The sequence below is a fragment of the Gymnoscopelus microlampas genome (genome assembly GCF_963454915.1).
Source record: "Gymnoscopelus microlampas genome assembly, chromosome: 22".
Taxonomy (NCBI): domain Eukaryota; kingdom Metazoa; phylum Chordata; class Actinopteri; order Myctophiformes; family Myctophidae; genus Gymnoscopelus; species Gymnoscopelus microlampas.
Window position 1 is genome coordinate 40333895 of NC_139959.1, and position 12495 is coordinate 40346389.

At 41.3% G+C, this 12495-nt stretch overlaps 1 protein-coding gene across 2 annotated transcripts in view; it reads left to right on the forward strand.

Annotated features, from left to right (window-relative positions):
• The window catches only part of dnajc13 (DnaJ heat shock protein family (Hsp40) member C13), a 113004-nt gene extending 105308 nt beyond the window's left edge, over positions 1-7696 (forward strand). Inside the window, exons 54-57 of one of the 2 annotated variants that reach the window (XM_084048647.1) lie at positions 256-396; positions 1994-2137; positions 4373-4472; positions 7501-7696. In XM_084048647.1, the coding sequence (XP_083904773.1) occupies positions 256-396; positions 1994-2137; positions 4373-4472; positions 7501-7601 (486 nt within the window). In that variant the 3' untranslated portion in view covers positions 7602-7696. The remainder of the gene's footprint in view (positions 1-255; positions 397-1993; positions 2138-4372; positions 4473-7500) is intronic. The other variant, XM_084048648.1, reaches the window with a different exon arrangement.
• The last annotated feature ends 4799 nt before the right edge of the window (positions 7697-12495 follow it).

A 12495-nucleotide genomic window follows, 5' to 3' on the forward strand; every position in this document is an offset into this window, starting at 1 on the left:
GATTTGAGTTAAAAATGTTCGCTTTAAAAATATATATATTCAAAGATTTGCACACACTTTCAAGATGTTTCAAAAATTGCAGATCTACAAGCTCGTAGCGCGGCACTCGGTGCCGCGCTATGAGCTTGTATATCTGCTATTTTTGAATAGCCCAAAGTGTAAAATAATGCTTTTTAGCTCAAATCTAAAAATGACACAGTTCCAGGTCTTAATGGGTTGAGTAATGTCATCCTGTGTTACTGTGTTACCGTCCAGCTGTGTGTTCGCTCCATGGCCTCTCTGGAGACCATCGGCCCTCTGATGTGTGGCATGAAGACCAGGGCGGACATGGCCGGCCTGGCCTGTGAGGCTCTCAACCGCATGTTCCAGAAAGAGCAAACAGACCTAGTGGCCCAGGTAAACCTCACTGTATACTACCTCATACCTCTACATAAAGAGCAAACAGACAGGTAAACTTCACTGTATACTACCTCATACTTCAATATAAAGAGCAGACAGACAGGTAAACTTCACTGTATACTACCTCATACTTCAATATAAAGAGCAGACAGACAGGTAAACTTCACTGTATACTACCTCATACCTCTATGTAAAGAGCAGACAGACAGGTAAACTTCACTGTATACTACCTCATACTTCAATATAAAGAGCAGACAGACAGGTAAACTTCACTGTATACTACCTCATACCTCTATGTAAAGAGCAGACAGACAGGTAAACTTCACTGTATACTACCTCATACTTCTATATAAAGAGCAAACAGACCTAGTGGCCCAGGTAAACTTCACTGTATACTACCTCATGCTTCTATATAAAGAGCAAACAGACCTAGTGGCCCAGGTAAACTTCACTGTATACTACCTCATACTTCTATATAAAGAGCAAACAGACATAGTGGCCCAGGTAAACTTCACTATATACTACCTCATACTTCTATATAAAGAGCAGACAGACAGGTAAACTTCGCTATATACTACCTCATACTTCTATATAAAGAGCAGACAGACAGGCAGTGTTGATTTCGACAGCACATTTTGAATTAGTTTTAGTCCAAGTATTTTGAAAAAAATAAAGAAAATCATTTACCGGTAGTTTTAGTCATATTTTAGTCATCTGAAATGTTTTATTTTTAGTCTAGCTTTAGTGGACTAAATATCATAAGTTTATAGTCGACTAAATCTACAGTTGATTTAATCGACTAAAACGTATTTTGGCGGGGCCTTGATGGTGTCATTATGGCTGATTTAACACATGGTTGCATGCTGAAAATAGCAGATCTACAAACCGTGAGCTTGTAGATCTGCTATTTTCAGAGCGCAACAACCGAGCGCAACCAAACATAAAATGACTTGTCTTTTAGTTCTACTGGATCTCTTCTCCACTCGTCCCTCACTAACATCTTAGTCTAGTATTTATTTGTTGAGGAAATTGTCAATATATTTAGTCTGAGTTTTAGTCATCATAGCTTAGTTTTTATGTAGTTTTGGATTTTTTTTTGGTTGAAAAGACGGATATCTCCGTCAATGGCAGGGAATGTGTGTTAACGCATGGGGTGCCAGGTTTTTTTGAAAACAGAGTACACTGAGTGCCAGGATTTTTAACCATTTTTTAGGAGCCGAGATACAGGCTTTTGAAGTCATAAGTTAACCAGGAAGTGGATTGGAGTCTAAATATTCTGAAAATGATATCTCCTGGTGCTTTGAAGGAAAAAAAAATAAAAAATGAAAAAAACAATTTTTGATTTTCTTTTTTTTTTTTATTATTATTATTTTTTTTGCAAAAAACGTATACGGTTTTGGCACTCCATGGTTGTATTCCCAAAACCGTATATATACCGTATATATACGGTTTTGGCACCCAATGTGTTAAAAAAGCACTTTCCTGACATACAGTCATAGCATCACAGAGGATAAAAACACAATAAAGCCCAAGGCCACTTGTGTGTCATCATGGTGCCCTACCTCCTGATCCATGGTATTCTTATGTACTGTAGGCTCTCAGAGTGGAACTGGTGCCCTACCTCCTGAAGCTCCTAGAAGGAATCGGCCTGGAGACGTTGGACAACCCCTCAGCCACCAAGGCCCAGATAGTTAAAGCTCTGAAGTCCATGACCCGCAGTCTGCAGTATGGAGAACAGGTACGGTACCGTAGCGTAGAAACATCCCACTGTCACACATGTCATGGTAAAACTTTACCGTTGTAGTAGCTAACTACAGTTATTAACACATTAACCCATTAAGACCTGGAACTGTGTCATTTTTAGACTTGAGCTAAAAAGCATTATTTTACACTTTGGGCTATTCAAAAATAGCAGATCTACAAGCTCATAGCGCGGCACCGAGTGCCGCGCTATGAGCTTGTAGATCTGCTATTTTTGAAAAATCGTGAAAATGTGTGCAAATCTTTGAATATATATAATTTCAAAGCGAACATTTTTAACTCAAATCGTTGCTTCTGGGGGGTCCCTGGAACAAAATATTTTGATGGGGGTCCACGGCCAAATACATATCATTTTGGGGGTCCTTGACATGAAAAAGATTGAGCACCACTGATATAGAAACATACGTTTTTCAGAAAACTGTTGAGATTTAGGAGACATGTAGAATCGGCTTCAGGTCTCAATGGGTGAAGACCACGGAACGCATCTTGTGCCATGTTAAGATTTATTTTTTATAACTTATGTTGCTATAATATTAATGGTTGTAAAACTTTTTCATGTCAAGGACCACCCAAAATTATATTTATTTGTCCGTGGGCCTCCCCATCTCAAAACATTTTGTTCCAGGGACCCCCAGAAGCACAGATCGGAGTTAAAAATGTTCGATTCAAAGATTTGCACAAATGTTCTATGATTATTATTTTTTTAAACACTATTTTTGAATAGGCAAAGTATAAAATGATGGTTAAAGTGGTTACACAGATTCCCGCTGTGAATGTGTTAACTACACTGTAGTAACTATCTATTACCATGTTAGTGATGTGTACCAACTGAGGTTATGTTGAACGTCAGCTGTTTGATTGATATAGTATAAAAGCCATGATCAATTGTCCTTAGTTGACTTAACCCATTAAGACCTGGATCTGTGTCATTTTTAGATTTGAGCTAAAAAGCATTATTTTACTCTTTGGGCTATTCAAAAATAGCAGATATACAAGCTCATAGCGCGGCACTCGGTGCCGCGCTATGAGCTTGTAGATCTGCTATTTTAAAAAATTGTGAAAATGTGTGCAAATCTTCTGAATATATATATTTTTAAAGCAAACATTTTTAACTCAAATCTTTGCTTCTGGGGGGTCCCTGGAACAAACTATTTTGATGGGGGTCCGCGGCCAAATACATATACTTTTGGGGGTCCTTGACGTGAAAAAGATTGAGCATCACTGATATAGAAACATACGTTTTTCAGAAAACTGTTGGGATTTAGGAGACATGTAGAATCGGCATCAGGTCTTAAAGGGTTAAAGGAGAATTCCAGATTTTTTCTTACCTTTATCTGATATTATATCCTAGAACGAGTGGTACAGACTAGAACATTTTCATAACTCCATCCCGAGTCAGCTAAAAACGTGAGCGGATGGTCCGACTCCTTGCACTAAATCGCATATTTTTACGGCTCGCCACATTGTTTTTGTCACAAATGGGCCGCCGTAAGTGTTTACAAACGGATAAAATCTCGTCTTGCGAGATTTCCGGATCTAACACAAACACTGTGGAGTTTTCTGTCAATATGAACGTCAGATATCTACACAATCGTTTTTTTTTTTCGAGCGATAAAAATAAGCGATTTAGCGCAAAGGACGGTAAGAAAAAGGCTAGTCCGTAATTCTCCTTTAATTTCTTTTCATTTAGTTCTGTCTAAGTGTTTGTCTATTCCAGGGGTCTTCAACGTTTTCAGGCCAAGGACCCCCTAACTGAGAGAGAGATGAAGCAGGGACCCCCCACTATATATTACATAAAATTGTGTTGCAGTTTAAAGCTTTTCCTAGATGTTGGATTCATGTTAATGTGTATTTTCAGACATTTAACGACTTAAACCGTCAATACTTAGTAAACTTTCACTCTGTACTTGGTCTGCTCTTTTTTCCCCCTCTTTGCCGAAAATAGCAGATCTACAAGCTCACAACGCCTCGCAGCGCGAGGCGTTGTGAGCTTGTAGATCGACTATTTTCGGCTAAAGTTGTCCTTAGAATCGGGATGCTAGGGTTCAAGTGGTTAATGTAAAAAACAATGATCCTATCACACAGAGATTTGGCGGACCCCCTGTAGCAACTCTGAGGACCCCCTAGGGGTCCCGGACCCCCTGTTGAAGACCCCTGGTCTATTCCATGTCAACTTTGACCCCATGTTGTTGACCTGTTGACCTTTTTGCAGGTGAATGAGATCCTAGCTCGGTCTACTGTATGGAGTGCCTTCAAAGACCAGAAACATGACCTCTTCATCTCAGAGTCTCAGACGGCGGGCTACCTGACAGGTACCGTAATGACACTGGAAAAAGGCTGTTTTAGACTCGGAAAAACACTTCTTTCGAACAATGTCGGCCGACACAAATAGCGTATTGTCAGAGGTCGTTTTTTTTCTGTTCGAGAATTCCTTATTTCAGTTCTTTTTCTTGATGAATACAAAATGAGCGATACATTTGGTTTGCTCTGTTAGTCAAGTGTGTAATGTGATTGGTTGAGAAATAGAAGGCGTGGAGCCGGGACCGACCAATGGGTCGAACTAGAGTTCTCAAATTCTGCCCGGACCCGACCCGGCGTTTTCGGGCCGAGCCCAAAATATATGCTAATTAGTCAGGCCGAGCCTCGGATTCCCTGAAGAAAATATGTTTGAAAAAAAAAACTATTACCCGCAAAAAAATAATTTCAACGGCCCCTAGAGGCCTGACGGTAAGGCCGACAGAAATGTCAGTGTATGTGTTTGATGCAGCTTAAAGTGAACTTTACTCAGGGATCTAGTTTGTCGCCGTCTGACCTTCCTAGCCCGTGTTATTAAAAAAAAAACGGCCGACAATGACCAAAACTCAATCGAAAATCGGCGATCGAAAATGAATTTTCAGGTCGAACTCTAGGTCGAACCCCCAGCAACTGCAGAGTTTCTGCACTGAACTTGCAATGCTCTTTTTTGGGGAGGGATGTCTTTCTCTAAGCTGACTTTGAACTTTACTGTAACTCTTTGCTGTTTCCTTAAAACCACTTTCTGATTCCTCACTGCTTAGTCTCTCTCTCTCTCTCTCTCTCTCTCTCTCTCTCTCTCTCTCTCTCTCTATCTATCTCTATCTCTCTATCTATCTCTCTCTCTCTCTTGCTCGTACGCCCTTGCAAACCTTTTCCTGTCCTAACCTCCCTTCCCCTTTCTCTCTCTCTCTCTCTCTCTCTTGCTCTGCTCACTGTCCCCCCCCCCCCTTCCAGGTGTGTCCACCCCCTCTCTCATGGCCTCCAGTAGCCCACTGCGAGGGGGGCTGTAGTCGGGGGGGGGGGCAGCCGGGCCCTCACAGCCCCCCCCTCCCCTCTCTCTCTTGCTCTGACGCAGGTAGACCCTGACCTCCCCCCCTCCCCCCACAACCCCCCCCCCCCCCCTTTGTACTGTGCCTTCCTCCATCTTGTCTGTTTTTCCATGTTTCACCTCCCGCCTGCATCTTTCTCTCTCACCTCCTGGCACCATGATGGTGGTTTTCTGTGTCTGAAGGACACGTTTTTTCTGTTAGTGGGGAAAGATGCCAACCTGTCAGCACATCACATCGGGTGCGTTCGGAAATATAGCACTAAGCGCACTGGCCAGGACAAACTAATAGGCGAGTGCGCCCCCGGTGCGCAATTTTTCCGAACGCACCCATCATCACATGTTCCTACTGAACCACATTATGTTCCTACTGAACCACAGTATGTTCCTACTGAACCACAGTATGTTCCTACTGAACCACATTATGTTCCTACTGAACCACAGTATGTTCCTACTGAACCACATTATGTTCCTACTGAACCACATTATGTTCCTACTGAACCACATTATGTTCCTACTGAACCACATTATGTTCCTACTGAACCACAGTATGTTCCTACTGAACCACATTATGTTCCTACTGAACCACAGTAGGAACACACTCACTCAGTCACTCAGTCACTCAGTCACTCACTCTCACACACACACACACACACACACACACACACACACACACACACACACACACACACACACACACACACACACACACACACACACACACACACACACACACACACACACTCACTCACTCACTCACTCACTCACTCACTCACTCACTCACTCACTCACTCACTCACTCACTCACTCACTCACTCACTCACTCACTCACTCACTCACTCACTCACTCACTCACTCACTCACTCACTCACTCACACTAGTTCATGTTTTAGTTGACCATTTTCTGTTCACTGTAGCTTAGCTCAGTGGTTCTCAAACTTTTTCATGTCAAGGACCCCCAAATGGACACTTATTAGCCCACGGACCCCCATTTGAAAAGATAAGCAGTGATTCTCAACCATTTTAATTTTAAGGACCCCCAGTTTGACATGCATTATTAGGCTACGGACCCCCATTTAATGGCATTTCTATCTCTGGGACCCCAATTCATATTGTAAAATCAATGTTAATTTAACTCTGAGAGTGTGCAAATGGAACCAAATGGACCCGTTACGGTCCATTTGGTTCCATTTGTACACTCTCAGAGTTACAGACCCATAAGGGTCCATTTGGTTCCATGTGTACACTCTCAGTTACAGACCCATAAGGGTCCATTTGGTTCCATTTGTACACTCTCAGAGTTACAGACCCATAAGGGTCCATTTGGTTCCTATCCATCATTTAGCTGGGGACCCCCTGGAACCCCCTCAAGTACCCCTGGGGGTCCCTGGACCCCACTTTGAGAACCAATGGCTTAGCTCTTCATATTGTAAATGATCCACTTGGGTGTCTCGTCCTCTCCCATTGTCTTACACACAGCAACATCCTGAGTGTAAGATCTCTCAGCGTCAGGCTGAGAGTTAGACTTAACGCTCAGGATCTTGCGGAGCCTTTCTTCACCGGTTGCAGACAGACGCGTGCTTTTGAATCACACCGCACTCTATGAAAAAATGTTCAGAACCCAAGATATCATGATTTGCTGCTCCATTCACTCCTTGTTTAATTAACTTCTTACTGAAAAAGGCTGTATCTCGGCTCCTAAGCACTTTTTTTTTTACAATGTATTTTTGGCCTTGGCACAGGGGTGATGAAGCCAGAAATAAGTTTGGCACTGAATGAGTTAAATGTATGAAATATAATAATTGCGTCGTAATCGCTATAGATAGATAGCCTGCAGCAAAAAAACAGCAAAAAAAAAGGCGATAGGCACTGCAGATAGAGTGTGGTGTGATTAGAAAGCACGCCAGACAGACATATAGTTTTAGAACGTCTTAGTACCCTTTGTTTCTAGTTTTAGTCCAAATGACTTTATGACTCTTATGTCCCCCCCCGTCCTGCAGGTCCAGGAGTAGCAGGCTACCTTACAGCGGGGACGGGCACCACGGTGATGTCCAGCGTGCCCCCCCCCGTGGACAACGACGTGGGAGACCTGCTGGGCTGATGACCACACGGCACACACACCACGGAAAAACAAATCAGTGCTCAGGCGCCCAGGCCCCCACAACACCACCACCATGTGGCCCACCTGCCCCCCCCCAGAGAGGACTTTACGGTCCCCCCCCCCCCCCCCCCCCCCCACACACAAACACATGAGTGGGAGAGAGAGAGAGAGAGAGACAGACAGAGAGACAAAGGAAAGCGGACTGACTGACTATCACCAAAAAAAAAGAAATGATAAACATTCTTAAATTTCACACCCCACCCCCCACCAACAACCTTAAATATTAACACCCCCCCCCCCTCCTCCACTTCCTGGTCCCCCCTCCCCCCCCCTCTTTGTTTTATAATGACCACACATTGTTCTTTGTGTTCTTTTGTCTTCTTTCTTCCAATTCTGAAAAGAAAAAAGAAGTTTACTTTTGTATGGATATATTTTTTACTCTTGATTTGTTTTTTTTTGTTTGTTGGTTGATTTTTTTTGTTTGTTTTTTTGGAGGGAGGAGGGGGGAGGGGCGGGGCAAAGACATTGGAAAGACTGAGGATTGTGTGTACATTTCAGAGCCGTCTCTTATGTGTCTGTCTATGGCTCTGTTCTCCTGCTTCTCCATCCGACCATAGTACCGTCTAACGCTTCGTTAAGGGTAATATCACTCTTTATTAAGGGTAATATAACTCTTTATTAAGGGTAATAACTCTTTATTAAGGGTAATAACTCTTTATTAAGGGTAATAACTCTTTATTACGGGGTCCTCGGCCCCCGGCATTGTGAGATTCGGACCAAGACGCTGGTCTTGGGGGCGGGGCCTATGACATAGTATTGTTTTACGGAAAAGGAAGGACCGATGAATCAGGAACTCACCAAAAAAAAATCATCTTTTACAAGAAATACATAATTTACACCATTTCCCCTTTAACCACATGAACCCGCGAATCCCCTTTCTGGCCGTTTATGTCACACAAGGTCGCAACGCGTCCCAAGTTCTGATGTGAGGTGTGAGCTTGTAGATTTGGTGTAGGGGGAGGGAGTAGGGGGAAAAAAGGAGAATACCAAGTACGGACGGACCCCTGGGGGACCCTGGTCAATAACAGCATGTGTACTGTATGTGTCCACATGCACTTGATCCACTTCTTTATGAAGATGACACAAACATGTTCTCCTGGCAGTGCGCTCTTTAAACGGCAAGACCACTCTGGTAGAGGTTTGGGTTGTGTAGTCACCTCGCCATGACGGGACTCCTAAGGTGGACAAGAAATACAAAATAATTGCTCCATTGATTAGAAACAACACAAACAGTTGATTTAGACAATATAGAACATCACCAAACACAGTACTGTTTTTTTATATATATAAAAATGTTAACTTCCTGTTGATTTTGCCATTTTTATTAGGAATAAAACCCTGACTGGATCCGTGGATCGAGATCTTCAAATAGTAAAATCAACAGGAAGTTAACATTTTTATTAAAAAAACAAAAAAAACCTACTGTGTTTGGTGATGTTCTATATTGTCTGAATCAACTTTGTTTGAGTTTGTTTACGGGCTAAAAGAGTGACCTTGAGATCTGTTTTACCGTACCTTGTAAGTCGATGATGTTTTGAATTATCAATTTCTAATCAATGGAGCAATTATGTTTGATATCGTGTCCACCTTTAGAGTTACATCATGGCAAGGTCACTACACAACCCAAACCTCTACCAAAGTGGTCTAGCCCTTTAAATAAGGACCTCCATTGACACTATGTCTCTATTTGAAGGCTGTCCTTTCTTCTGCCTCAACATATATATGTTTCTTTTCAATGTAACCCCCCCCCCCCCCCTCCCCGTGCAGAAAGCACTAGAATATTTATAGGTGAATAAATAACCAACCCTTACCAACTGAACATAGGACATGAGGAATGATACTGACTGATTATGAATCTATGTGAAAGAACTAGTGCAATTGTGAAATGTTCAATGTAATATGACGTATATAAACTTTCTATATCGAATGTACATTAAAAAAAAAACAAATAAATCAGTCGCACTTGTACATAAAAATTTTAAGAATAAAAGGGAACCCACAGTGTTGTTCTTTTGTGTTTGTATTGGTGCCAAAGAGGCTCGTCTGTTCAGTGTGCCAACGTTCAAGACCCAACTTTCAATCTGAAGCAGGCGTATTGATACGCTAGACTAGAGCATACATGGGCAACTGGCGGCCCGGGGGCCACATTCGGCCCCCACCTTCACTAAATGCGTCCCGCAGGTTAATATCAGAATAGTGATATATTATTGATTTCAGCTGTTATGATTCCAAACATGCAAACATGACCCTCTTTAATGACTTCAGTCTATAATATAGTAGCTTCAGTCTATAATATAGTAGCTTAATGACTAGTATTAACTTTCTATTGTCTTTTTTATGTCCAATGTATTTGCATTTAAGTTCATAAAGTTAACATAAGCTCAACTAAATGCATTTTAATTCAGGATTCCAATAGAAAATAAGCAAAAATAGCAGCTCTACAAGCTCAAAACGTGTCGCACTGTGACACGTTTTGAGCTTGTAGATCGGCTATTTTGGCTACTTTTGTGTGACATAGAATGGCGAACCCCCACTACTTAAAATAAAATAAAATAAAATATACATAAAATTGTGTTATAGATGTGCAGATTACTGCATACATTTAAATGTTTTCAAATCCTCAGTTCACCAATCCTCTCCCATCACCTGCAAGAAATGCACTGCACCTTCCATCACCATGTCCTGAGACACTTGTTCAGACCTAAAGTCTATTCTGTGTTCAGAATGTTAAGGTTTTTTTTACATGCAATGATGGGGTCCTTTCCACGTGCAGTCATTTTATGCTAGCAACACTAGGTTAGAGGGGAGTGCCACCCCCTGTACTTTTGTCCCTGTTGGCTTTTGTGACTCGGGACGCATTCGTGTTATAAATTAAACTCACTAATCACCAGTGGTGTAAAATAACTAAGTACATTTCTGAGGTACTTCCAATTGTCTATACTTTTACTTGTGCTCCACCACATCTCAGAGGCAAACTACAATTATTTGAAAACTTTAGGTACTTTGCATGTATAAAGTATTCATTACTTTATAAAACATAAATTAGCCACTTTAGCCCTATTTTATACCTAGGCTATTTGAAAATAGCAGATCTACAAGCTCACAGCGCGACGCTTTGTGAGCTTGTAGATCTGCTATTTTCAAACATTTTAGTACTTTTACTTTTGGTACTTTAAGCACATTTTGATACCAATACTCGTAACACTTTTACTCAAGTAAACTTCTACACTGCAGTATCGATACTTTTACTTAAGTAAAACATTTGAGTACTTTTTCCACCACTGGAATTCACTATATTTAAATGGATGTATGCCTGATTCAAACTTACTTTATACATAGTAACTAAGTTAAAGGTCGTACATCATGAATTTTAAATTTTGCTTTATAAGCCAGAGAGAAGTTAGTTGGAATGAGTATATCTGAGGCTTGATTTAGGCTCAAACCTTTTGAAAAACATTTGAGGGACATAAACAATATGATATCAAATATTATTATTTTAAATTCATGGTGTATATCCTTTAACTAAGGCAATTAAGGCTACTAGGTGTAAACATTTAGTTTCTACAACATGTTTGTGTTTTAATGTACTGTATAGTTCAAAGCCATCTGCATCTAAAGTACCTTTCCCCACACCTTGACATTCAAACATATTACTGGGGTGGGACTTGAACCTGTGACTTTCTGCTCTCCAGACAGCCACTCTATCCATTCAGCTATGGCTGTCTCTTTAGTCATAGTGGTTCTCAAACGTCTTCATGACAAGGACCTCCAATTTGTATATGGCCGTGGACGCCCATGTCAAAATATGTAGTGCCAGGACCCCCCATAAGAAAGATTTATATTTATAACTTGGAGGGGAAAAAAAGAGTGTTCCAAATTTGGCAAGATGTTGGGTACACCTTGATACATTGTCAGAACCTGAACTTGAACTTGCATCCTCCCATATCATAGGCAGGCGCCATTACTCAGTGAGCCACTGAGCTTTTGTTTAATGCTTATGAAAAACCCTCAGTTTGAATCCATTTCACTGTATACCGTTTGTATATTGTCCCTTACACTAGTAGGGATAATACTAGTCCTGTGTAGTGGAAGAAAGCTGGCATCAAAAGTGAAAACTATTACTAAAAAAAAGATTGTGCTGTGGTGGCCATAATAAGGATTTGTTTAAAACGCCAAGATTCTTCAAAATGTTTAACTGTTCTTTGTAGGACTTTAACCCAGGACCTTTTTGGACATACAGAAAGAGTCTTTTCACAGTGAGCTATTGTGGTGACTGCTAGAACAGCCAAATAGAATAGATTCATCACAAAAAAAAGACAGAAGATTTTTTTCCATAAACATTGAAACACCTAAGCTAAACTAAATCATTTGAACTGCATATTTTGATATGTATTTTGTTGCAGTAATTAAGGAAGTGAAGGGACAGTGGTTCTTCTTTAATCTGAAGCATGTTTTAAACACCACACTTAAAAGCACTAAAGAAACATGTGGAAATGTGTGGAGGTGCCATAGGCAAGCGAGTTCTGACGTGGATACCTAGGCGACCTTGTAAAAGGCCAAAGCAGGTTCAAGTCCCGTCTAGGCACTGAAGCACATACTCATCGATGTACTCTGTTACCCCCGGTGTACGGGGATGCAGTACAGTGGGGCCGGGGAGCGGTTTAGCTCCCCGGTGTTTCCACACAGTAAAACTAGGTGGTTATGGCAAAAGAAATCACACCTATCTGAACTTTTATGTAACCAAGGTAACAATGACAATTAGGTGAGCTCACTTCCTGTTGCTGATTTGCAGCAGCAGCAGCAGCTAATGTTCACTGTTCACATAGTAATGGTC